The sequence below is a fragment of the Chiloscyllium punctatum genome, chromosome 27, assembly GCF_047496795.1.
Source record: "Chiloscyllium punctatum isolate Juve2018m chromosome 27, sChiPun1.3, whole genome shotgun sequence".
NCBI classification, from domain to species: Eukaryota; Metazoa; Chordata; class Chondrichthyes; order Orectolobiformes; family Hemiscylliidae; genus Chiloscyllium; species Chiloscyllium punctatum.
In genome coordinates, this window is record NC_092765.1 from 48,526,730 (window position 1) to 48,553,152 (window position 26,423).

General features: G+C 38.0%; 1 protein-coding gene across 9 annotated transcripts in view; it reads left to right on the forward strand.

Moving 5' to 3' along the window:
* The window catches only part of adgrb2 (adhesion G protein-coupled receptor B2), a 758,374-nt gene that overhangs the window by 602,029 nt on the left and 129,922 nt on the right, over window positions 1–26,423 (forward strand). For all 9 annotated transcript variants that reach the window (XM_072548607.1, XM_072548608.1, XM_072548609.1 and 6 more), the window contains 4 exons: window positions 2,615–2,718; window positions 7,036–7,138; window positions 18,427–18,577; window positions 26,130–26,199. In XM_072548607.1, the coding sequence (XP_072404708.1) occupies window positions 2,615–2,718; window positions 7,036–7,138; window positions 18,427–18,577; window positions 26,130–26,199 (428 nt within the window). The remainder of the gene's footprint in view (window positions 1–2,614; window positions 2,719–7,035; window positions 7,139–18,426; window positions 18,578–26,129; window positions 26,200–26,423) is intronic.

Below are 26,423 nucleotides of genomic sequence, written 5' to 3' on the forward strand. Positions count from 1 at the left end.
GTAACCTTTGATGAAGAAATTCCTAAGAGAAAGAAAAGAATGAAAGCTGCCTGGTTTTGAGATAAGAAATGTTGTTTTATAAATCTTGATTGGGAGTTTTATTGGACTAGTATTATAGAAGGGAAGATAAAATATAGGTTAGAGAAAGAAATTGTAAATAGTGGTTAGTTAATTATTCTCAGTTGTACTTTAAGAAATAAAGTCATTAATTTTTACTTTACATAGTTCGTGGCTGCTTGAATTTTTACAGATTACTGTTTGGGATACATCTTCTCTGTGTTGCTGGTTTTAAATTAAACAGGAAAGTTTACCCCGTGTCGTAACACACGAGAAAAAGAACATGGACTTCTAAAGATCTTGCATCTCGAGCAAAACTGACTGAAGTTTTCAAGGAGCCATCTAAGGTGGTAAACAGGGGAATATATATGCGTGTAGTTTAGGAACATCAGATCAAGAAAAGGCTATTTATCTTCTCAAGCCTGCCCCATGTTTCTGGATCTTGGCTGATTATCTTTCTCAATGTTGTGTTCCAATACTATCCCTATATCCCTTGACATCATTAACAACTGGAAATCTATCAACTTCTGTCTTGAACTCACGCGCTGACTGTGGTTCCACAGACTTCTGGAATAGAGAATTCCAAAGATTCACCACTCTGGGTGAGGAGGTTCCTCCTTACTAAGTGGCTTACCTTCTATTTTGAGAGTGTGTCATCTGGTTCTAGACCCAGCAACCAAAGTAAGCATTCTTTCTGTGTCAACTCTGTTTAACCCTTTAAGAATTTTATACAGTTCAATGAGATTGCCTCTCATTCTTTAAACTCCAAAGAGAACAAGCCTGGTTTCTTCAATCCCACATCACAGAGCAGTTCCACCATCCCAGGGGTCAGTCTGGTGAATCTCTGCTATACCTCTTCTGTGTCAAGTATATCCTCTCTTAGGCAAGTCAGTCCAGAACTGCAGAAAATGTAGCCTCACCAGTATTCTTTAGAATTGAAGTCAGACTTATTTGCCTTTGTACTCAAATACTCCAGTAATGAACAATATACTGGTTGCTTTCTGAATTGTTTGCTGTAGCTGTATACCAGTTTTTAATGACTTATGAACAAGGACACCTAGGTCCCTTTGAACATCAACACTTTCCAAACTCTCTCAGTTTAAGAAATACCCTACATCTTCATTCTTCCTATGTAAGTGGATAATCTCAGACTTATTCATTGTATTCTATCTGTTAATCTCTTACCCCCTCACACCCTCTTTGCATCTTCCTCATAACTCTCATTCCTGTCAAATTTTGTATCATCTGAAAATTTTGAAATATAATAATTAGCTGTGCATCCAAATTATTCATACAGATTATGAATATCTAGGGAGCAAGCATTGATTCTTGCAATATCCAACTGGTCACAGCCTGCCCATTTATCCATATCGTCTGTTTTTTGGCTGTTAACCAATCGTCAGTTTATGACAGTAATATAGTCCCAACCCCACCAAATGTTAAATTTGTTTACCAATCTCCTATGTGGAATTTTATCAAAACTCTCCTGAAAGTCCAAATAGACCACAATTGCTGGTTTCCCCCTTATTAACTCTATTGGTAATATCCTAAAAAAAATCAGATTTATCAAACATAATTTCTCCTTCATAAATCTATGTTGTCCAGTCAGAGAATTATTTTATAAATTCCCAGTATGTATAATAGATTATAATATTTTCCCCACCACTGACATTAATCTAATAGGTCTGTAATTTTAAGTTTTCTCTCTTCCCTTCCTTTCTTAAATAATGGCACATTCACAATATTCACAATCTGCACTGTTGCAGAATTAATAGAATTTTGAAAAATGATCACCAAAGCATCCACTATCTCTGTAGAGATATTTCTTTCAACCATCTAGGGTTACTGGAATTTTATTTACTTTCCCATTAATTTTTTTCAATGCTGTATTTTTACTAATAATTTATTTCATTTCCATAATCTTACTAGACCTTAATTATTTCAGGGAGACATATTGTGTCTTTCTCTATGAAAACAGACTCAAAGTATTGATTTGAACAGAAGTATAGAAAATGGGACAGACACTGTCAGGGTTCTGTCAATGACAGCAGGGAGAATCTCAGTTCAGAGAAAGAAAAACATAGCAAAAGCACTGCTATGGAAGCAGATGCTGCTTGACCTTCTGAGTATTTGCAGCATTTTCTAGTTTTATTTCAGGTTTCTAACATTTATAGTATTTGTTTTTTTTTATGTTTGAGCTCATACACCATGTTGGAAAACAGAGTATGTGCTATTGGAGATGCTATCTCCTAAGTGAGGTGTTCATCCCAATTGAAAATTAGAGAATTACTTTGTTTGATTTGACATTGTTTATCTCTCAATCAACATAATCAAAAATAGATTAACTTCCTCTTCATCTTACTGCTGCTGGAGATTTGTTGTACCAATATTCCTACATAAGAATCTGAGGAGTGTGAAAAATAAGTAATATTGTAGTGTAATAGGTTTCGACCTGAATGTTAATATCTATATTATTCTGTATTAATAGCTGTGCAAATCTTAGCAAAGCTTATTACATTCAAAGAAAATCTGATTTTCCATAATGATTTACTTTCAGACCATGGAATTTACAGGAGTACCATCTGTCCCACTGATGATCGGATGTGGAATTGCCTGTATGGCTCTCTTAACATTGCTTGCTGTATATGCTGCTTTTTGGAGGTACTGTATTATCAACTTAGTAATGGCATACAAAATGCCAAATGTTAAAACTGCACAATAGTAATTTTTTTTTGTGTTTGATCCTGTACACCATGTTCTTGTTATAACTTTGTGCTGGAGTATTACTTAACCCTTTTATCAAAGATTATAGTGATTTAGTTAAAAACAAGACACCTTTTAAGTGCTTGTGACTACAGTGAACCATTTGCATCTTTGATATTTCATCACTCAAATTTTTACTTCCTTCAAACCACAAGAATAAACAGCATAGGCAGGTTGGACTGGCTCCTTTGTAACTGATGTTGATGCATACTGCAGACACACTAGTTTTATTCTGCTGAATAGTATTTTTTGACAGTTGTTGCCTCAATTTGCAGCCATCATAGATTTTGCAAAGTGAATGGAGACAAGCATGTTAGGCAACTGACAAGCAATGAATTATGACTAAGTAATTCATGAAAGATAGTTTCTTGTTTCATACTTTTCCACTATATGTACATATATTTATATAGGGTGTAGGTTTGCTCGCTGAGCTGTAGGCTTGATATCCAGATGTTTCATTACCTGGCTAGGTAACATCATCAGTGGTGACCTCCAAGTGAAGGGAAGCTGTTGTCTCCTGCTTTCTATTTATATCTTTCTCCTGGTTGGGATTCCTGGGGTTTGTGGTGATGTTCGTTTTCTGAGGGGTTGATAGATGGCATCTAGATCTATGTGTTAGTTTATGGCTTTGTGATTGGAGTGCCAGGCCTCTAGGAATTCTCTGGCACTCCAACCACAACGCCACAAACAAGCACATAGATCTAGATGCCATCTATCAACCCCTCAGAAAACGAACAGGAAATGACATCACCACAAACCCCAGGAACCCCATCCAGGAGAAAGATATAAATAGAAAGCAGGAGACAACAGCTTCGCGTCACTTGGAGGTCGCCACTGATGATGTTACCTAGCCAGGTAATGAAACGTCTGGATATCAAACCTACAGCTCAGCGAGCAAACCTACACCCTAAACCTCAATCTGAGCTTCAAACCTTCACAAACCTTGCGATATATTTATATATTGTGACCTAATCTCTGTCACTGAGGGAATTTAAAGCCAACAGAAATATTGAACTAAATCTGACTATAGTAATTTCTAACCACATAACTGAGTGATCAAGTTTCAAGAATTAATACTATACTCGGTGGTATTACAAGAGAATAAATAAATTCATAATTAGAGTGAGTAGACTGTTTGTTTGTACTGGATGCTGTTCACTTATCTGCACATTAAACAAATTTGTCAGTGGCTTTAGAGTCTGTCCCTAAGTTTGACAGAGAATTTATTCATCTATCCATGAATTCAGAAATGTAATACAATAAAACAATATGAGGTCTGGATTCTATCTTCCATCTCTGGTATTCACTCAGATGAAAGCAAAATTGGGCGGCACGGTGGCACAGTGGTTAGCACTGCTGCCTCACAGCGCCAGAGACCCGGGTTCAATTCCCACCTCAGGCCACTGACTGTGTGGAGTTTGCACGTTCTCCCCATGTCTGCGTGGGTTTCCTCTGGGTGCTCCGGTTTCCTCCCACAGTCCAAAGATGTGCAGGCCAGGTGAATTGGCCATGCTAAATTGCCCATAGTGTTAGGTAAGGGGTATATGTAGATGTAGGGGTATGGGTGGGTTACGCTTCGGCGGGGCGGTGTGGACTTGTTGGGCCGAAGGGCCTGTTTCCACACTGTAAGTAATCTAATCTAATCTAATCAAAATACTGCAGAGGCTGGAAATCTGAAAATTATCACAGCAAATGCTGGAGAAACTTAATGGGTCTGGTAATATCTGTGGAGAGTGAAGCAGAGTTGATGTTTTGAGTCCATTATCACTTCTACAGTACTGAAAAATATTGGAAAATATTTTTATATATGCTTTTGACAGAGGCAGAAGGCCAGTACATAAGACAAAATGATTGTTAACCGTGGAGCCAGAGAGAAAAGATATAAAACTATCATTTAAGTCATAAAAGGAAGAAAATTAGTCCTCACTACTAAGAGCAAAACAGACAAGACAACTGTAGGGAAATTGGGAGTGTGGCAGTGGCAAAAAATAAAAGAGACTTAGAGAACAGACATGGTGGCTCAGTGGTTAGTGCTGTTGCCTCACAGTGCCAGGGACCCGGGTTCGATTCTTGCCTTGGGCGACTTTCTGTGTGGAGGTTGCACATTCTCCCTCTGTCTGTGTGGGTTTCCTCTGGACACTCTGGTTTCCGCCCACAGTCCAAAGATGAATTGGCCATGCTAAATTGCCCATAGTGATAGGTGCATTTGTCAGGGGTAAATATAGGGGTGGGTTACTCTTCGCAGGGTCGGTGTGGACTTGTTGGGCTGAAGGGCATGCCCAGGACAGAAATGTTAGCATAAGAACAAAACCATTTATTTGAAATGTTAAATAACTGGAAGGTCAGGGTTATTTCCTATGGACAGAGTGAAGGTGTTCTGCAAGGCAGTCACCCAGTCTGCAGAACACTTTTGCTCTATTTGTTCAAGATTTGAGTTTTGATCGTATGCACTTGATTGGCCAAAGGGACTCTTCTTTTTAGTAAGATTCTATGAATTTTCCAGCCAACCTAGTATCATTCTCAGAATTAAAACCTGAAACTACCTCTCCCCTTTTTAAATCTCTCATGATATAGAAATACAAGTCAAACTTAAAGTTGTTCATTGCTCTGTCATGTTGAACCAAAGTTTCTTATTAGTAACAATAATGAACCTTCATCAAAAATGAACAGATAAGGGTGCGTTAGTTAATAGGGCACACAAAGTCCACTTGTGATAATGGTCTTTGACATTAAAAATCCAAACTCTTAACATCCATCACAATCAGGATTTGACTTAAAAGTTTTTCATCAGTCTCATTTAAAGAGTAGTTACTGCTATCAACAGTATTGCAGTTCACTATTCAGGATTCCATTTAGACAGTCAGAAATGAAGTGATCTTAGCAGTTTTTTTTAGTTGAAACGTTCTTCTTTGAGCAAAATAGTGACTGAGATTACAATATCAGAGTCAACCAACTGATGAGCATGACCATACTTATCAGGCTGAGAGAACTGAAATAATATGCAAAGAGAGAATAAAATGATTGGTGGAGACTTAGATTAACAGCCTTCTCTCTATTGATGCTAATTAAGGTGGTTTATGCTACTGGCATTAAGCAGTTAGACTCATCTGCTGATTACCCAATCTTATCAAATGACTATGAAATTCACAGTTCATTCATATCAAAATAGCATATCCCATAGGAACATGACAAAGAATTGAACTTGGGATCTTAATTTTTGTTGCACAAGTATCCATTTTATAAATATGAAAAATATTCAGTACTGTCCATCATGTGAAATTGTAACGAAAATGATCCATTCTGCAGCTTATTGAAGCAGATGACAGGAAGTTACCTTATGCAAATTTTATTTCTGTTTACTTTCATGTTTGTCCAGTAACCACTAAAATGAAACTTTCCCCAGCAGCAAGAAGGTATATATTACAAATATAATAGCCAGACCAGTTGGCATAAGGTCCCACCCATCTTCCCATCCTCCATTATGTACACCTACCTCTTTCACTTGCTCCAGCCATTCTGGTAGACAATGATCAGAGTACACTGCCTGAAATGTAACACCTGACTGCTCTTCTGAAGAATTCTTAAAGTAACAATTGATTCTTGAATAAGGGTGTCACATTTACTCTACAAACCTCCGGCTCATCCCCTATATCAAAGGAAGATTGGAGGATTATGCTAAACCGTTCTGGTGTCTTCACTTCCACTTTTTTAAATAACCTGATGCAAGCAATGTATTCATTTCAGGCATAATTAAACATTCCAGTACCCTCTTCTCTCTAGTTTTCTCCCATCCATTACCTCTCAATTTCCATTTCAGCCAATACTTTGTCAGTGTCTACTTTCTTGGGAAACACTGATACAAAATACTTATTAAATACTTTAGCCTGCCGCTGAGCCTCCAACATAGAACATCCTTCTGTCCCCAAGATGTAGAACATGGAGTCATTGAGAAAAAGAGATATATTTCAGGTGAAGCTAGCAAAGTAAATGGAGAAGTGAGGAAAATAATATGTTGATAAGGTTAAATGAATTAGCATGTAAAGAAGCTTATGTGGATTATAAGGACTAGCATGAATCCATTAGGCAGACTGATTTTCTCTGCTGTAAATTGTATGTAATTCCATGTAAATGTTTAATTGCATAAAAGTTTCTAATCAAATTATGCTGCATATATTATCTAATTTTTATGATTTGTTTTTAATTATGTTTCCACAGATTCATAAAATCAGAGCGATCCATTATTCTACTCAACTTTTGCCTGTCTATAATGGCATCAAACATCCTCATTTTGGTTGGTCAAACTCAGATACACAGCAAGGTAATAGCAAAATAGAGTGTTTATAGCACAAATAAGTTAACTGTGGTGAAGCAAACCTACTGAAAATAATGATCCAAGGTCATTGGTAAATTCATATTGATCTGATATCATACAGTTAAGGAAAGATAGTTTCCATTGTCACAGCCACACAGGTTGGCATTTATGACCTTGATGAGAATCATTTTGGTACTATGGCAGAGTCGTAAATCTGACTGGAAAGTTGACTAGACGAAGCTCAAAGAAAAATGGACATAGATTTGGGATGCTGTAACACATTCAAGCACTTTGGAGAGAAAAGGGAAGTGAAGATGAGGCAGTAGTTTGCAAAGACTAAGGCCATAAGAAACAAAAGCAGTGGGAGGACTGGAGAAATAGTAGATTTGGCAGCATGTGAAGAGAGAAAACAGAGTTAAAATTTAAAGTCCTTTGACCCTTTGTCGAAACATTAACTCCACTCTCTCGCTGTACAATCCTGTATTTCTCCAGCGCTCTTAATTTTTTTCTTCATATTTTCAACATTTGCGGTTCTTTATCTTTATATTATCTGCAGCATTTTATCATGACAATTTTAACTTCTTGAAATCAATTTCTTTCTTAAATGTGAAGAATTTCAATGACTTTGTGCATTCTGTGGTGGAGAATTCCACACTTACCACCCTCAGTAAAAAGCGTTCTCCTTAACTCAGTCTGAAAATGGCCTATCACATACCCTCAGTCTGTGATCCCTTATACTAGACCCCCAGCAAGGAAAATATCATCCTTCCATCTAGCCTGTCAGAATGTTATATATTTCAGTTAGAGAACTTGTCATGCCTCTGAACACTAACAGATATAGGCCCAGTCAACTCAACCACTCCTCATGCAAACCTGCCATCCTGGGAATAACTCTGTTGAATATTTCCTGCATTTCCTCTGTGGCATAGATGTTTTCTTTAAGTAAGAGATCAAAACTTCACACAATATACCAGGTAGGGTCTTACCAATACCCTGTAGAAACTGTGGCTCGGCCTCCCTGTTCCTGTACTCCAACTATTTCGTAATAAATATCTTTTGCCTTCGAAACTGTTTGGTGCATTTGCATGCTTGTTTTCAATGTCTAATGTCCAAGTTCCTTTCCCAACCTGTCACCATTTAAGTAGTTCTCTGCCCTCCTTTTATTTCTTCTGAAGCAGAGAACTACACATTTATTCACATTACACTGCATTTACTCACTCAGTCAACTTATCTAAATCACCCTGCAACCTCTTTATGTCTTCCCTATCACTTACATTCCTCACTAATTTTGTGTCATCAGCAAACTTGGAAAAGTTACATTCAATCCCCCATCTGATTGATTGACACATATTGTGATAATCTGATGCCCATGCATAAATATCGGCAGTACCCCACTTATCACTTCCTTCCATGCTGAAAATGACTATTTATTCCTTCATTTATGATTCCTGTCAACCGACCAATTCTCAGTCCATACCAGTTCATTACCCCAGTCCCATGTGTTTTGATATTACACAATAACTTTTTATCTGGGACCTTTTCCAAAAGTTTTCGAAGTATTCAAATACACCACATCCACTGGTCCTCCTTCATCCATTCCACTTGTTAGGGTTTTCAAAAAACTCCAGTAGGTTTATGAAGCATGATTTCCTTTTCATAAATCCATGTTGACTTTTATCATACTGTTGGCAATTCTTTAGGTGTTTTGTCACACCCTGTATAATAGAGTCCAGCATTTTCAGTCCCACTGATGGTAAAGTAGTTAATCTGTAATTCACAACATTCTCCCTCCCTTCTTTTTAAAACACTGGGGTTACAATTTCCACCCTCAAATTTGTTGGGAGTATTCCACAATCAATTGGGTTTTGGAAGATGGCAATGAATGTGATCATTATTTCTATCGTCACCTCCTTTAGAAACCTGAGATGGATATCATCAGGCCCTGGATATCATCAGTCCCTGGATATCTATAAGATTTCAGTCCTATTAATTTCTATAGCACTTTGTTTTACTAACATTAATTTTCTTCAATTCCTCCTTCACAAAATACCCTTGCTTTCCTCACACTTCAAGAATGTGTTGTGTCTTCATCTATGAATACAGAAAATACACAGTTGTTTAATTGTTCTACTATTTCCTTGATCACAATATCAATTTCAGACTGTAAGGACCTAATTTGTCTTCATTAATCTTTTACTTTTTAAATTCATCTAGAAGCTCTTCCAGTCTGTTTTTGTGTACGTTGCAATTTTCCTCGCATAATCTATTTTATCCCTCTGGATCCTTTGATGAATTCTAAACCACTCCAAGACCTCAGACTTGCTCCTCTTTCTGGAAACTTTGCATGACTTTTTTTGGATCTAATATTGTCCTAATTTTCTTTTATTAACTATGATTGAGCCACTTTTCCTGTTGTGTTCCTTCACCCAAAGGAATGAATAATTTCCTCAATACATGCATAATAAATATTAAACATCACTATGCACTCTGATGCTGGACTTATTCAGTCTAACACAACCAATTCATCTTCAGTTTGTTGTTTCAGTCTTAGGTCACTAGTTTTCAATTGGACTCCTTCACTTTCTGTCCTAAAGATGAATTTATCATATTATTGTCAAAAGACCTCTCATGACAATATTAGTATTTAACTTTTTTGTTACACAAAAACAAATTTAGGATAGCCTGTGTCCAAGTTGTTTCCTCAAGTTACTGGTCTAAAACTCCATCATAAACTCCAGGAATTCATCTATGACAGTGTCATTGCTAATGTAGCTTGCACCGTCCACACGTTGTTTAAATAAGCCATGATTACTGTTGCACCCTTGTTGTATACATTCCTTTTTTCCTGTTTAATAACATCCGCTACTTTACACTACTCTTTGCATGCCTATAAACAACTCCTCACAAAATACTTTCTGCAATTTGTTGCTTCTTACCTCCACCCAGACTAATTTTACATCTAGATTTCCTGTGCCATTATCCTTTCTCACTATTGCATTGATGTCATTTTTTACTTTGAGACAACTATAATTTTCTAAGTGATCCTTCCAAGTGTCACCAAAACAGCATATTATGAAGGTAAACCACGCAATTATTAATACTTGTTCTCACTTGGTTCATTAGTCTCTGGAAAGTTGGTGGGACAACTTTTCATTATGAATGAGATCACTTGGCATTAGAAAAGACTATATAGTATGACTATAGCTCTTTGCAGTGTTAAAGGAACCGGCCAGTATTACTTTTCATAACAAAATCAGAATAGCTAGAAAAACTTCTAATGAGTCTGTTTAGTAGTTGGTAAGCAATCTAGCACTGCCAGCACTATCAATGCAGTCTTTCAAACATAAAAATGGGTAGGAATGAAATGATCTGTAGCTTTCAACTCTTATTCAGAGCTAACTTAGATCAGAAGTATTTCCTTGATAACTTGTGCCTGCTGAGTTCAAGTTAGCCAGTTCCATAAACACCTAGTTCTGGGTTTACAAGGTTTAGATAAACAGCTCACAGCAGTAGAAAGTTTCCATCCTTCAAAAGACTTGTTGAATTTTAATGAACACTAACCATGCTTTAAATGTTCTAGATATTTTAAGGGCCTAGGATTTTTCCCTTAAGAAAATTTACTGTCCCACTTGACTACATAAGATATTAAAATTAATTCCAGTTCTAACAGTAAAATTTAAAGAGACAATTTAGTAATTTTACCATTTTATTAATATAAATTAACAAGCAGTACTCTAAGTGAATGAGTGTGCAGCTATGCTCAAAGCTAAGATACAATACTGAATCTAATAGAATTGAGTTCAGTATTATTTATCACTATCCAAGTACGTCTAAGGATTTCTAGGAATATCTAAGAACAGCTAAAAATAAGCCTTCAAAAAATCGTTTTGCAATTGCACCAGAAAAGTTTAAAACTTACGGTACAAGAAAAAAATACAAGTTTGTCAGGATGTTTTTTAAAGAAAACTTTAATGTAACTTGATTAGATCAAGTTTATGAAAAGATTCTCAAAAAAATGTTTTTGTTGATATATTGTCCAGCATTTAAAGGAAAGGTACATAAGAAAGAGTAGGTTCATAATTCTCTGCAGTTTAATTATACTCACTGCATGTGTTGTGTTATGTCTTACAATTAGTACACATTGTACATTTGAGGGATGTGCTCAAGGTGACATCACTGTATCATGGCATGTAATCTGATGGTTTAAAGATTCAGTCTTCTTCATGCTGAGTCCACTTGCAACATGGCGCACATGAACGAAACATGCTGCAGATTACTTCAAATTGTTTAGCTTTAGCCCAGACCTACCCAAGCCTGTGATTATAATGTATGCAGATAACGAGATATGTATAAATTTCTGCTGAATCCTTCTACGTTACCCACGTCTCACTCTTATGTTAAGGGAGCTAAATATCATAAGAACTCTTCTCTCAGTAAAAAGTCCATCTTTGCATCTATGACAGACCAGAACAAATCTAAGTTAACAGGAGTGACTATTTACAAAGAAGTGATTCACAGATATCACACCATGGTGGAAGCCTACAGATGAACAATGATACCTACATATAAAAGACTCCAAGATCTTATTTGCAGACCCTTAGAATCCCCACTGAAAATTACACAGCCCTGGAATTCAAACAGTTTGGAAAACCAACAGAAACAAGTTAATGTCAGAACTGTTAAATAGCCAGCAGACACATGTGCCCACTTTCTATTTAAATTTCCAGACCAATCAAGCCGTGAGCCACGTATTGCCAATACGATACGAAACCAAAAAATTAAAGCAATGTTTCAGTTTAGAAACAAACATAGAAGTTAAAATACTAAAGTTAAATGTTGTCTTATAGTATTTAAAGTCATCAGCAATCCCTCACTCATGAGTATGATTGTCCACATAGGAAATTCCATGTCACTGGTCTTGCGTTCTATGAGTCCTAAAATGATCATAACATAAATTTGAGAGTCTTATTCAGGATTATAACATGAGGTGTTATCAGTGTAAATATGGAGTCTGAAGTTGAGCTTCAGTTAATGTAACTGAAGGGCAGCATGTAGTTGAGAAAAACGAAGAAGGCATGGAAATTTCTGTGAAGCTGCAGAGATGATGGTGCAGAAGGAGAAAGAGAAGCTATTGCAGAAGGTTCTCCAGTTTTGACTGGGTGAAGAGGAATCAAATTAGGCAAGAGCAGTCACACTCAATCGGACAAGCACAGAACTAATGTTATCTGTTAGTTTGCAGATAAAATAATTTGACCAGATTCTGGAGTGATCTTTTCTTACCTTTTGTAGTTATTGTCTTTTGGCCTTGCTTTGGGAGCTAGAATTAGCACAGCAGTGCTAGAACAGCAGTAAAATGGCACAGCATCAATTCCTCACACTCAGACATGCTTGGTGACAGTAAGTGGAGATTAGTTGTTTCTCTACATGAATAAGTAAAAACTGGTTGGAGAGTTAATGTTGGTAGCTCTCACATCCCTCCTTGAACAATAAACATGCTGGTAAAGGCTTGTCATGTTCAACCTGCAGAAAAAGAGAGTTTAACCTCAAATATTAAAGAACTAGACCACAAATATCAGTGCTTTTTTACACAATGTGGCTCATTTCTCACATTTAAAAACAAGCAGAAATAAATGTGGTCTTGCAGCTTTACTTTTGCAACCTAATAAAGATGCAGCTGACATACGATGTAGAACATTGTCTGTTTCCAATCTAAGGAAACTCCAGGGAATTGGGACTAAAACAGATTTTCTACTCATTCAGCCAATAGCAGTAACTGGAAAAAACAATAAAACTGTGGATGCTGTAAATCAGAAACAAAAACAGAAGTTGCTGGAAAAGTTCAGCAGTTCTGAGAAAAGGTCATCAAACCTGAAACGTGAACTCTGATTTCTCTTCACAGATGCTGTCAGACCTGCTGAGCTTTTCCAGAAACTTCTGTTTTTGTTTTGCATCATAAACTAGAAGCCCAGTATTTCTAAATACTCTTGAACTGTATGTAAGTGTGTATTGCTTGTGGTGCCATGCGCAACCCATGTAATTCCATTGCTGCTTTTTACTGCCACCTGAAATTAATTATTCCATTCAGATAGCCCTCTTCACCATTAGATTTAAAGAGCCAAAGTGGGGAAGTAATGAATTTGTTTTTCTCCAAAATGTTTGGAGTATGGTGTATAAATGTGATGTTACATTGTGGTTACCAAGTACTCTAGAAAATAAACGATAGCGTAATCTTCTTAAATTGACAAGCAGCTCAGGTTCAGATTGCTTGTATCCATTTTTATAATGTGTAAGTGCTGCTTTGAAAGTGCTTGTTTTCTTAAACAGTGAAAGCTAATGTTCTAAATTATTGTTATTTCTTGCTGCATATGCTGAATGTTTAATCAAATGAGGCTGGATTTTCACTTGCTATTGGCAATGTAACAGACTCAGGTTTGATTTTAAAATAACTTTTCTGGAGGACAACATTGAATCCCATTGATCCACAACAACAGTTGGCAGTTTTCAAAGGGCTCACTGTAAAGAAAGAAAGGGAGATTCCCCTTGTCACAGATTAATGGCTCTCTAAGCTCCATATCTGGAACAGCATGGGATTTTCAGTGTTTTTTATAGACAAAGGCAAACAGTCTGCTACATGTTAAGGCACGATATTCAAATTGACATTTGTTTCCATGTGGGTTGTGTAATTTGAGAGGTAACATGCACAGCATCGAGTGCTGTACTTCAGTTAGTTTCCATGGCTAATTCACATCATCTTTATCCTCTGCCCATTTATGCTGCGTGCTGTCCTCAGCAAGGCATCAGTAACCGCTAGCAGGTTGCCACCTGCTTTAGCACCATGCTACTTGACTGCCAATGTTACCTAATACCCAATCAGATAAGTTACACTTAAAATAGTCACACCAGAGCAATATTTTTCAGGCACAGGATTCATCAGTGTGTTGGTTACTTATCCCACTTTGGATATCCAGCCCAGTGTTTCCTGTTAATGAACACTAAGCACTAGGTGATATCATTGTATCTAATTTCAATTTTGCTGTGAACTATAGGCATATCATCACAAGCTACCCTGCTCAAAACAATTGCCACAAATTCTTCAACCAATAGCCAATTATTTCAAGTTTTTTTAAAAATATAAAATTGCACAGTACATTTTAAACAGAAACAGAGTTTGTGTGGTGGTGATATTATGGATCAAAATTTCATAGTGTTATGTTGACTTGGGAGCTTTTTAAAAATAACTGCTGAGACCCAATTCCCAGATTAATCACCTCACTTCTGGAGTTTCTGGTTTTCACTGGACCCTTTAGGATTACAGCCTAGTTAGGGTCATAAGCCTGCATCCAGCACTCCCGACGTAGCTGGCTCCATTGCAGAGATAGGCTTGGCCAACTCCTTCGTGATTTTCACAGAATCATGACAGATTTTTGAACAACTATGTTCATGCCACCTCAGAAATTTCACAAACCATAATCTGCCTGTTGAATTCTGTATTAAATAAGTTCTCATATTATGCCTCTTCATGCTAACATATTACACTTATATGCCCACTTACCTACTATAATTGTTGCAAAGTTAGTGCATAAAAATGGTAAAATTGTAAAATGGGGGAAATGTGTGGTCCCTTTAAAAGATGGTGTTTTTTGGGTTCTTAGAGTTAAAATGGATGTCTGAGCAGCATTTAACGTGCAGGTGCACAGACTGAAACATTTTGCATCGAACAGCCAGCAGCATTTTTACCATGACAACAAGTATTTTCAAATTTAGCCAATTAATTTAAAGTAAGCACTTAGAGATTGAAAGCCAATTAAATTTAAATCTGATGGTGTTGACCACCTTGAACCGATCTGGTTGTTAAGAAATTAATATGTCAGCATAGATATAAAGACAGGGGCAATTGAACAGAGGGGCGCGAGCCAAATGTCATCTCAAGTGAGAGCAAACCTGTTATCTAAGAAATAAATATGGAGGTCTCACAAGAAATCTCCACGGTCTCTTTAAAAAAAAAGCACCATCTATATATAACATGTACCATGGCACATTTGCATAATATTCCAGAAGAAAGAAATTCCTGACATCAGAAGACGATTGAGAAGGCATTTTGGACAGAGGAAGATGACAGAAAGTTCAGGAAGACACTTTCTGTGTGAACTTTGAGAGACTAAGTTTTAATTATTGATTTCTTATTACTTCAAAGTGTATAAGTGAGATCTGTGTAATTGGAACAGCATATTATTAGAATCTTGTCTTACTCGGGAATAGGGAGTTAGAGAGGGTTTGTTAGTAACTCTGCTAAGTTGTTCACTGCTGGAGTTAGATAAACAAATTGTTACTTGTTAATTATCGAGTTGGTAAAGGGATTCCATTTCATTACCCACCCCTTTATAACAGATTGGGGATAAGAAGTAGGCTACACTACTTTTCACACTATTTTTATCAGATTACGAGGTGAGGTGAGCTTCTCTGGATGTTTCACTTTTACTTATCAGACAGGTGTCAGCCCTCAGTTCGTAACACAATGAACCCTGCTGTAACAGATGGATGTATTTAAATGATAGCTTTTAATAAAAGAATTGATTTCTTACTTGTGATTATGTTCAAACCACTGTTTAACAAAAAATTCAATTCACTGCAAACTGGCATCAATAGTCACAGGTGAGGTGTCAGAAGATAGGAGGTTGGCAAACACAGTACCATTATTTAAGATAGGTGGTAAAGACAAGCCAAGGAACAAGAGACCGGTGAGCCTGATGTCGGTGGTGGGTGGGCAAGTTGTTGAAGGGAATCCTGACAGACAGGATTTGCACATATTTGGAAAGACAAGGACTGATCAGGGATAGTCAACATGGCTGTATGCATGTGAAATCATGTCTCACGAACTTGATTATTTTGAAAAAGTAACAAAGAGATTGATGAGGCCAGAGCAGTGGACATGATCTATTTGGACTTCAATAAGGCTTCAGACAAGGTTCCCCATGGGAGACTGGTTAACAAGGTTAGATCTCATGGAATACAGGGAGAACTAGCCATTTGGATGCAGAACTGGCTCAAAGGTAGAAGACAGAGAGTGGTGGTGGAGGGTTGTGTTTCAGACTGGAGGCCTTTGACTAGTGGAGTGCCACGTGGATCGATGCTGGGTCCACTACTTTTTATCATTTATATAAATGATTAGGATATGAGCATAAGAGGTATAGTTAGTAAGTTTGCAGATGACACCAATATTGGAGGTGTAGTGGACAGCGAAGAAGGTTACCTCAGATAACAATGAGATCTTGATCAGATGAGCCAATGGGCTGAGAAATGGCAGATGGAGTTTAATTTAGGTAAATGCAAGGTGCTGCATTTTGGGAAAGTAAATCTTAGCAGGATCTATACACTTAAGGGTGGCACAGTGGCTCAGTGCATAACACTGCTGCCTCACAGCACCAGGGTCCCAGGTTCAATTCTAGCCTCGGGTGACTGTCTGTGTGGAGTTTGTACATTCTCACCGTGTCTGCGTGAGTTTCCTCCAGGTGCTCCAGTTTCCTCCCACAGCCCAAAAGATGTGCAGGTCAGGTGAATTGGCCGTGCTAAATTGCCCATAGTGTTAGGTGCATTAGTCAGAGGGAAAATGGGTCTGGGTAGGTTGCTCTTTGGAGAGTCGGTGTGGACTGGTTGGGCTGAAGGGCCTGTTTCCATGCTGTAGGGAATCTAATCTAATCTAATGGTCAGGTCCTAGGGAGTGATACTGGACAAAGAGACTTTGGAGTGCAGGTTCATAGCTCCTTGAAAGTAGAGTCGCAGGGAGATAGGATAGTGAAGAAGGCGTTTGTTACGCTTTCCTTTATTGGTCAGAGTATTGAGTACAGGGGTTGGGAGGTCATGCTGTGGCTGTACAGGACGTTGGTACAACTCTAGTCTTCTTCCTTTCGGAAGGATGTTGTGAAACTTGAAAGGGTTCAGAAAAGATTTACAAGGATGTTGCCAGGGTTGGAGGATTTGAGCTATAGGGAGACTCTGAATAGGCTCGGGCTGTTTTCCCTGGACTGTCAAAGGCTGAGGGGTGACCTCATTGATATTTATAAAATCTTGAGGGGTATGGATAGGGTAAATAGACAAAGTATGTTCCCCCTGTGTGGGGGAATCCAGAACTAGAGGGCATAGGTTTAGGGTGAGAAGGAAAAGATATAAAAGGGACCTAAGGGGCAGCTTTTTCATGCAGAGCATGGTGCGTCTATGGAATGAGCTGCCGGAGGAAGTGTTGGAGGCTGGTACGATTGCAACATTTAAAAGAGATCTGGATGGGCATATGAATAGGAAAGAATTAGAGGGATATCTAGTGCTGGCAAATGTGACTAGATTAGGTTGAGATATCTAGTCAGCGTGGAGGAGTTGGACCAAAGGGTCTGTTTCTATGCTGTATATCTCTTTGACTGTATGACTATTGTGTTAGTCATCCAAACCCTTCAGTGATTCAATGCCTGAAACTGCAAGGTACTTGAAGCAAATTAAACCTGCGTACACATAGATTGTTTTATTTACAGCTCCTCTGTCTGAACTCCATCAATATAGCTGGGACTTGGGTTCAAGATGTTCGTGGTCAGCCTCTTGAAAGAAGCTTGGGTCAGGCTCAAGGATCTAAATAGTCTATTCCTGTTTCTATGTTTCTTTACATTTGTTTTTGGGCAGGTTATCAGACAAAATAGGGGGCAGAGCAAAAGCAAAATACTGCTGAACCTTTTGAATTTGAGAAATTTTGGCTTTCTTTCATGTTTTTTATTGCAGAAATTTGTGTTTGTAATATTGACAGTGTAATCCACCTATCTTAAATTTTTAATTTAATCCAAAAAACTGCAGAAGAGCAATTTGTCTGGTCATTACATCGAGCAATTTCTTAATTGTGTTGAAAATTGCTTTGTTCGACATTGCTTCTGAAATCACAAAGTCGTTGAAAAATGAAGTCAAGATTCCATTAATAATATGGACCAAAGAAGGTTTTCCCTCATTAATTTATTTAAATGCAATATATAACATTCAAAGTAATTCCTATTTTATTTAGTTCAATCTGGTTCAAGTAAACAACAAAGTATTTTAGAAGGGGAGTAACCCTAATTCACCTTGCAGAGCACTGACCTAAATATGCATATTATAGTGATCAGCCAACAAAATTAGTTTATGTTAGTATTACAGTGAAGTATAATAAAGATTAATGTTGATTATTTCCATCTGTTTTGTTCAGAACTCACCAGACTCTTGTTGGTTTTGTGAGACATTTCACACTCTATGTTCCTTAAAAGTTTTTTCCTGATTTTCTCCAGGGAGTGTGCATGATGACAGCAGCTTTTCTGCATTTCTTTTTCCTCTCATCCTTCTGTTGGGTGTTGACAGAAGCCTGGCAATCCTATCTTGCTGTTCTGGGAAAAATTAGGACCAGGCTTATAAGGAAACGCTTTCTCTGCCTTGGCTGGGGTATGTGACTGTCTTTATTATTAAAATGCTTATCATGTTCGATTTTCACAGGAACTTTAACATTCTAAACTTACAGCAAATGGTTTTATTCTGATCAAATGCATGGGCGTTTCTTATTAGTAATCAAATCATCAAAATCACTCAGTGAGGTGTTATTTTTCTCTTGGCCCAAGGGGATGCTCTAGTATACTCAGTAACGGAACTCATGTTTCAATAAGAGCCATTAATGCTGGCATCAATATGAGATTTAACATTGCAAATGCTTTTGTCATTGATTTATGATCATTCTGTCTTTCATCCAATGACATTCATATGCAAATAAAATACATTAAAATTTGCAGAACAGAAAAAGGTCATTGAACCGAACATGTCTCTATCATGTTTTTTTTAAAGCAAGCCAAACCTAAACTCACTCTATGTCCATAGCCCTGTTTGTGTTTAAATTCACTTGTGGCAATAGATTCTAAAAATTAATTAAATAATCTGGAATAAAATGCAGACCATGAAATAACCAGATTGTTGTTAAAACTGATCTGAGTTACTAATTCCCTTCAGAAAAGAACAATTTCTTTCCTCACCTGGCCTGCCTCATACATGACTCTATTTCCATAACAATATGTTGGACTCTGAACAACTGTATGACATAGCCCAGCAAGCCAGCCAGTTGTATCAAATCAGTACAAAATTGTCTACAATTACAAGTGGACAGACAACTTGATTGTTAAACTTCTGGCAACCAGCTGGTGAAGGAGACCAGTCAATTTTCACTCAGGTTTAAGATTTATTCACAACATTAAAAGTTATAAATAATATTGAGAATACAAATACTGTTGTAAATAATAATCATACTTAAGTGCGTTAAATGCTTCTCACTCTATAATACACCACCAAAGTCCTCTTTTATATAGTTAAGTAATAATCCGTCTGTATCCACAGTTGTATGCACTTAGCCTTAATTTATGGTTAATACTGGTATCACCTTAAGCACCATTCATGATAAAGGCAGCACCAGCAAAATTGAATCCACTAATATTGTGAACTTGTGGCAAAATTGGTAAACTGTCCCACAAACTAGTTATAGAATATAGACCACAAAATCAGATGATTCAATTTGTCCAGTTCATGTTGGCATTTATGCTTCACAAGAGCCTTCATCCACTTTTCCTCATCTAAACATATGATCATAACCCTTTATTTCCTTCTTTGTCATATGCCTGTATATCCTTCCTTACAAGCATTGGTAATTTTTGCTTCAACCATTTCATGTGCTTGAAAATTTCATTTTCTCACTTTTTTGGGTGAAAACAAAATTCTCAATTCACTGTAGGATTGTATGGTGACTGTCTTGCATTGATGGTGTCTAGTTGTACTCTTTACCAGAAATTTTAAAATAGTCTTTTGAAACCTTTAAGAATTTTAAATATCTCTGTAGTGTTACCCCCACAGGTTCTTTGTTCAACAGAAAAGAGATCAGGCTTGTTCACCCTTTCCTTCGCACACATTTTCTGGTATCTTTCTTGTAATTCTTCTCTCTAGTTCCTCTATTAACTTTATATAATAGAACAACTAGAACTGCACTCACTGCTTTAAATGCGGGCTATCCAAGTTTGCACAGACAATGGAATGATACAATTGTTATAGTATGAAGTAAGTAATTCAGCCCATCATATCCATGCTGGCACTTTACAAAAGCAATTTACTTAATGCTACTCACCTGTATTTTTCCTTTAGCACTGAAAATATTTCCTCTATGGGTAATGATCCAGTTTTATTCACTACTTTTCAATTCTATCCCTCCAGAAATAAAATATTTATTTAATGGTCTTATTAACCTGTGATGAAATTTTTAATGAAAGGTGTACTTGTTGTCCAAGATTCCCTTACTCTTCTATACCATCTCACTTCTAAATAGTAAGTGAACTCCTATTTCTTTCGACCAAATGTAGTAGCAGACTGTGTTTAACTTCATTTACCAATTATTTGCACATTCTGCAATTTATTAACGTTTTTCTGTAATTTGATCTTTCCCTCCACCCCCAAGATCCATACCATTATGTAAATTGCAAATAATAGTGATTCCAGCACATATCCTTGGAGAGCATCTTCTGTTACTTTGAATTATTACCCTTTACCCACATACACTTTTTTTGTGTCTTGAACTAAGCTGACAATCCTTTCTGTCCGTTGTCCCCAGTCTGCATTCTTTGGCCTCATTCACTGGTCTGTCCATGTTAGTGTTAATACGAGTAACTATTACCAAGTTCTTGTGGAGATGAAATTCCATTTTCATCTTGATAACACCCTTTATCATATTATGTGACATTATCATTGTGCTAATTTGAACATTGTTGACACTGCTGCCTGAATTCTTTGAGCTTTTATAGATATCAGGCTGGGATAATATAAATGTAACATTTTGTGACAACCTATTACATAGTAGATAGAAATTCACAGCCCAAAATCTTCTGATCTGTGCTGTTTCTATAAAATATTTACTGTCATGTACAAGTTAATTGCTATGAAAATTACTGTCATTTTAAATTATCTTGGATACTGAAGAACACAAGTAGATCATGAGGATCAGTATTGTGAGCTGACACAAATGTGACAGCCTTCAGTTGTTAAAAATAAAGGTTTGGAAACATACTATTTCTTCATGCAGCTTTTAATTATTTCTTTTAATTCTCAGTTTCTCCCTGCATTACTACCTAGATACAGTACGGAATTATCATCTATTCTTACTCACAAGCCTTTGGTATGAAGGGTTCAGTGATGCTGCTTCACATGCAACAAACCTGATATTGTTAATTTCTGACCAGTAGTATGTTTTATATAGGAGCAAACTACTGCAGATGTTGGAATCTGTACGGAAAACAAAAAGTGCTGGAGATCACAGTAGATCAGGCAGCATGCATGGAGAAAAAGAGCTAACGTTTCAAGTCAAGATGACTCTTCATCAGAGCTCTATCTAGACTCGAAACGTTAGCTCGCTTTCTCTCCATGCATGCTGTCTGGTCTGCTGTGATTAGATTAGATTCCCTATAGTGTGGAAACAAGCCATTCGGCCCAACAAGTCCACACCGACCCTCCGAAGAGCAACCCACCTAGACCCATTCTCCTACATTTACCCCTGACTAATGCACCTAACATTACGGGCAATTTCGCATGGCCAATTCACCTGATCTGCACATCTTTGGACTGTGGGAGGAAACCGGAGCACCCGGAGGAAACCCACGCAGACACGGGGAGAATGTGCAAACTCCACACAGACAGTCACTCGAGGCTGGAATCGAACCTGAGACCCTGGTGCTGTGAGGCAGTAGTGTTAACCACTAAGCCACTGTGCCGCCTCCAGCACTTTTTTGTTTTCAGTTATGTTTGATATAATTGTTGCAATCCAGCTAAAATTTGAAATCTTTCACTTGAAACTATAAAGGGATCCAGTGGTAGTGGATTTTTCCATGCTAACTGTCCCATAGGTAGTTGTTAGTGCTCTCAAATTCTAGCCCAAATGATACTTAAGCTTGGTTTATTTATGGTGGTTATTGACAACATCAGACTGTATACAACTGTATACAGTATTTTATTAAATTAATAAATTACATGGCAAATAATCCAAGCTGGGTCTCATACTCAGAAAAATCACTTTCAGCTGACGAGGCTGTTAGCATGTCTTTGAGTTTAGCCTGTGTGAACACTCCAATTCCCTCAACATCAACACATTTCAGATTCCAGGCCCGGAGAGATCAGCTACCGACTTAGGTCATTTGCATATGATTTATAATCATTTTGAGAACACTTTAACCTTTTAAAATATTCCATTGACCACTCTGAGGACACTGAACTTTCAGAATTTCCCATTCTTATTCTATTTGGCTATTTGGACTGAGTATATTTCTTTGCATCAGAAAATAAACTCCAGCCTATGCTCAAATTTACCATGGAATGGACCAATCAAATAAACTTTCTATCCTCGATGTATTAACTGAGAAGACTGACACTAAGTTCGTAACTACCATCTACTAAAACATTCGCTGGTCAATATATGCATTGTGATAACTACAGTCCCATGTGCTACAAGATCAATTTTATTGTCAACCTTGTGAATAAAGCCCAAGCTGTCTGCTCACTGTGCAAACTTGATACAGACAAAAAACTGCTAATGCTGGAATCCAAAGCAGGTAGGCAGGAGCCTGGAAGAACACAGCAAGTCGATGTTTCAGGTGTAACCCTTCTTCAGGACTCGGGGTGAGTGTTGGGGAGCTGCAGGTAAAGGGGGTGGTAGGGGCAGGGTGATGAAGTGAGGATAGGTGAAGACAGTTAGAGGGTGCAACCTGTTTGGTCAATGGGAGGAATGAATCCAGTTGGTGGTAGGGAGGAGTGGAAGGCAGGAGGAGGGGATGGGAAGGGAGGTTATTTAAAATTGGAGAACACAATGTTGAGTCCTTTGGCTATGGAGTGCCCAGGCAGAAGATGAGGTGTTGCTCCTACAATTTGCAGTGTGGTTCATTGTGGCAATGGAGGAGGCCAAGGATTGTCATATCAGAAAGGGAATGGGAAGGGGAATTAAAATGGGTGGTGACTGGGAGGTCCAGTTGGCCCTTGTGGGCCTGGTTGAGATGCTTAGTGAATTGTTCCCTCAGTTTGCATTCAATCTTCCCAATGTAGAGAAGACCACATTGGGAGCACCTGATGCAGTAAACTAGGTTGGAAGAGAGCAGATGAACGTCTCTCTGATGTAGAAGGACTGTTTGGGGCCCTGGATGGAAGTGAGTGGGGTGACGTGCTGGCAGGTTTTGCATCTTTTCTGGTTGCAGGGGAAGGTAGCTGAGGGTTCAGGGGGTTGGTGGGGAGAGTAGTGAAAACCGAAGACTGTCAAAGGGAACGGTCCTTGCAGAAGGCAGAGAGGGGTGGAGAGGGTAAGATGATCTTGGTGGTGGGGTCTACTTGGAATTGACAAAAATGTTTAAGGATGAGGCATTGGATGCGGGATTGGTGGGGTGGTAGATGAGGACGAGGGGGACTCTGTTTTTATTGTGTTGGGAGGGGGGTTTAGAGCAGTGGAACGGGGAATGGAGGTGGTGCAGCAGAGGGCTGTCTGGATGACAGAGAGAGACGAAAAGCACATTGTTTGAAAAAGGTGGATATCTGGGATTCTCACGAGTGGAATGACTCCTCGTCTGAGCAGATGTGACGGAGGCGGAAGAATTGGGAGAATGGGATGGAGTTTTTGCAGGATAGTGGGTGGGAGGAGATGTAGTCAGGTAGTTATGGGAGTCTGTAGGTTTGTCGTAAATGTTCGTCTGGGACTGTCACCGGAAATGGAAATGGTGAGGTCAAGGAAGGGGATGGAGGCGTCCGAGATGAGGTGTTGCTCCTCCAATTTGCAATGTGGTTCGTTGTGGCAATGGAAGAGGTCAAAGATTGTCACCCCAAGTGAATTTGAGGGCGGGGTGGAAGTTGTGGGTGAAGTCGATGAACTGCTCCAGTTCAGCCTGGGTGCAGGATACTGCACCGATGCAGTCATTGATGTAACGGCGGAAGAGTTGGGGCACAGTGCCTGCATAGGTACTGAAGAGGGACTCTTCAATATGGCCACCAAAGAGGCAGGTGTAACTCGGGCTCATCTGGGTGCCCGTGGCCACCTCCTTGATTTGGAGGCTTCCTGCTTGTCTGTTGTGCAAACTTGAAACTGAGGTGCAGCATATCAAAACAATCTTACATGATAACATATATCCAGATCAAATAATAATTTATTTTAAATCACAACAACTCCAGAAAGCGCCTCTCCTACTACCGTTTACTCAAAGTGATGCTTAGTCTCTCTAAGATTACCCCAGAATGAGAAGGAATCTCAAGAATTTTGGCAACAGATGAAGCTAACTATTTCACGCCACTACTGTGCAGTAAATCCTCAAATAGATTTCTCCACTAACAGTTGCTGTCATCAAACAACAAAGCTGTTTTGTCTATCACACAAATGAGAAATGCATTGTGAGTTTCAGTGCTGGTGTAATGCCAGGTATGTAGGCCATAAGTCCCAATGACTGGTGGACCATATCAAACAACACCTCCCTTTGACTAGTGGCAGCAGCCAGAATGCCAATTATGCTCAGTCAGCATGTACTTGTAAACTCAGAAAAATATATCCCCATTTGATGTGGGAGTGCACGAAGAGTTACACTGGAAACCAATTTAAAATCAATAGTCAGGCTCACAGTGTGATGCTTTTGTGTGTGCTAGATACTATAGTGTAGGACCCTGTGGGCAAAAGAAAAAAGCCAAAGTTTTGCACCTTTTATTAAAAAAAAAGGGTGTTGAGACAGTCAACCACTGCTGTATCCCCATGAGTGCACCCAGACCAATCAAAGTTCACATATCTGGTCTGAGAATTAAGATTGATAGGTAACTATTCTTTCTACATCTCCAAGTCAATGATACCCCAATCATCTGGCAAATTTTTCTCATTTAAATAAAACAGACAACTGTAGATGCTGGAAATCTGAAACAAAGAAAGAAACTGCCGGAAAAATTCAGCAGGTCTGGCTGCATCCGTTGAGAAAAAACAGTGTTAACATTTCAGCTCCAGCGATGCTTCCTCAGAACCTAATCTCAGCTCAAACCCTAACTCTAACCCTCATGCTGTGTAAAATTGTATCCATTTGTTCAAATCTGTGTCTTGTCACCTGCTCATGATGAGTGCAAGATTTAAAAAAAAGGCTTCAACTTCTTGTCTTTTTGGCAATGTTTTAATTGTGTATCTGTACAACAGCATACCTGCAAGTTTGATGAAGTTACTGATAAACTTTATTTAATTTTAACTGTTTAATGCTGTTTTTGTTTTACTATTGTGTCTGAGCAACTGACCTTTATCTTGGAATGGGTCATATCTTGTTCTGGATAATTATTCTTTATCTAGTTTCCAAATTGTCCTTGCTGACATATTTGTGCAGCAGTTATTTTGTTGAACAATGCCAAATGTAACATTCTGGGTTACTTTAATCAATGAATATTAACTGTGTTGATAGGTGAGGTATCTAATGTTATGATTGTCTTTCTTTGCTATTAAATATCATTCCATTTTTACAAAGGACTAATATAACTCCATCACCCAATCAAATTGGAGATGAATCACATGTTAATTGAATTACATACAGCTGCTTCAAATAGTAGGATCAGATATATCAGATTGGCCCAGTGAGATTGAATGTGATTTACTAACTCAAGGGATTCAGATGATGTATGAGATCTGCAAGATCAGATCTTTTGTATTAACTTGCTTTCTTATTGCTAATCATGTAATGATATGACAGTATATATGCTATCTGGTCAAGGATATGGCAGGTCATTGTTAGGAATTTCATTAGTTTTCACTTGTGAGAATTAAAATTCATTTTGTCACAATAAAAAGTAAACGTCCTTTTTTTCTGTTCTGGAACGGAACTGTAAAATTGTGCACAAGTTATTCAGCTATCAGTGGTATTCAAACACAATACAATCACATGGACTAGAAGACCTGTCTTTCAAAAATGTTTGCTTTATTACTCCTCAGGTTTACCCGCACTGATTGTGGCCATTTCTGTTGGGTTTACAAAAGCTAAAGGATACGGAACAGCTAATTAGTGAGTATGCATAGAAAAGTGCTCCTTGCAAAGTTACTTTGATACAGCTCCATAATCCAGGACTTCCCATTACACTATTTATTCCAACACATCACTGAGGTCACTTCTTCCGAACAAGTTAAGTGAAATATAACACACTGCTTAGGTCTTCTAAGCTACTAAATGTGGTCAGGCAGCTCAGAGATACCAGCTACAATCTCAAAATCCGATAGTGATTTGTTTTA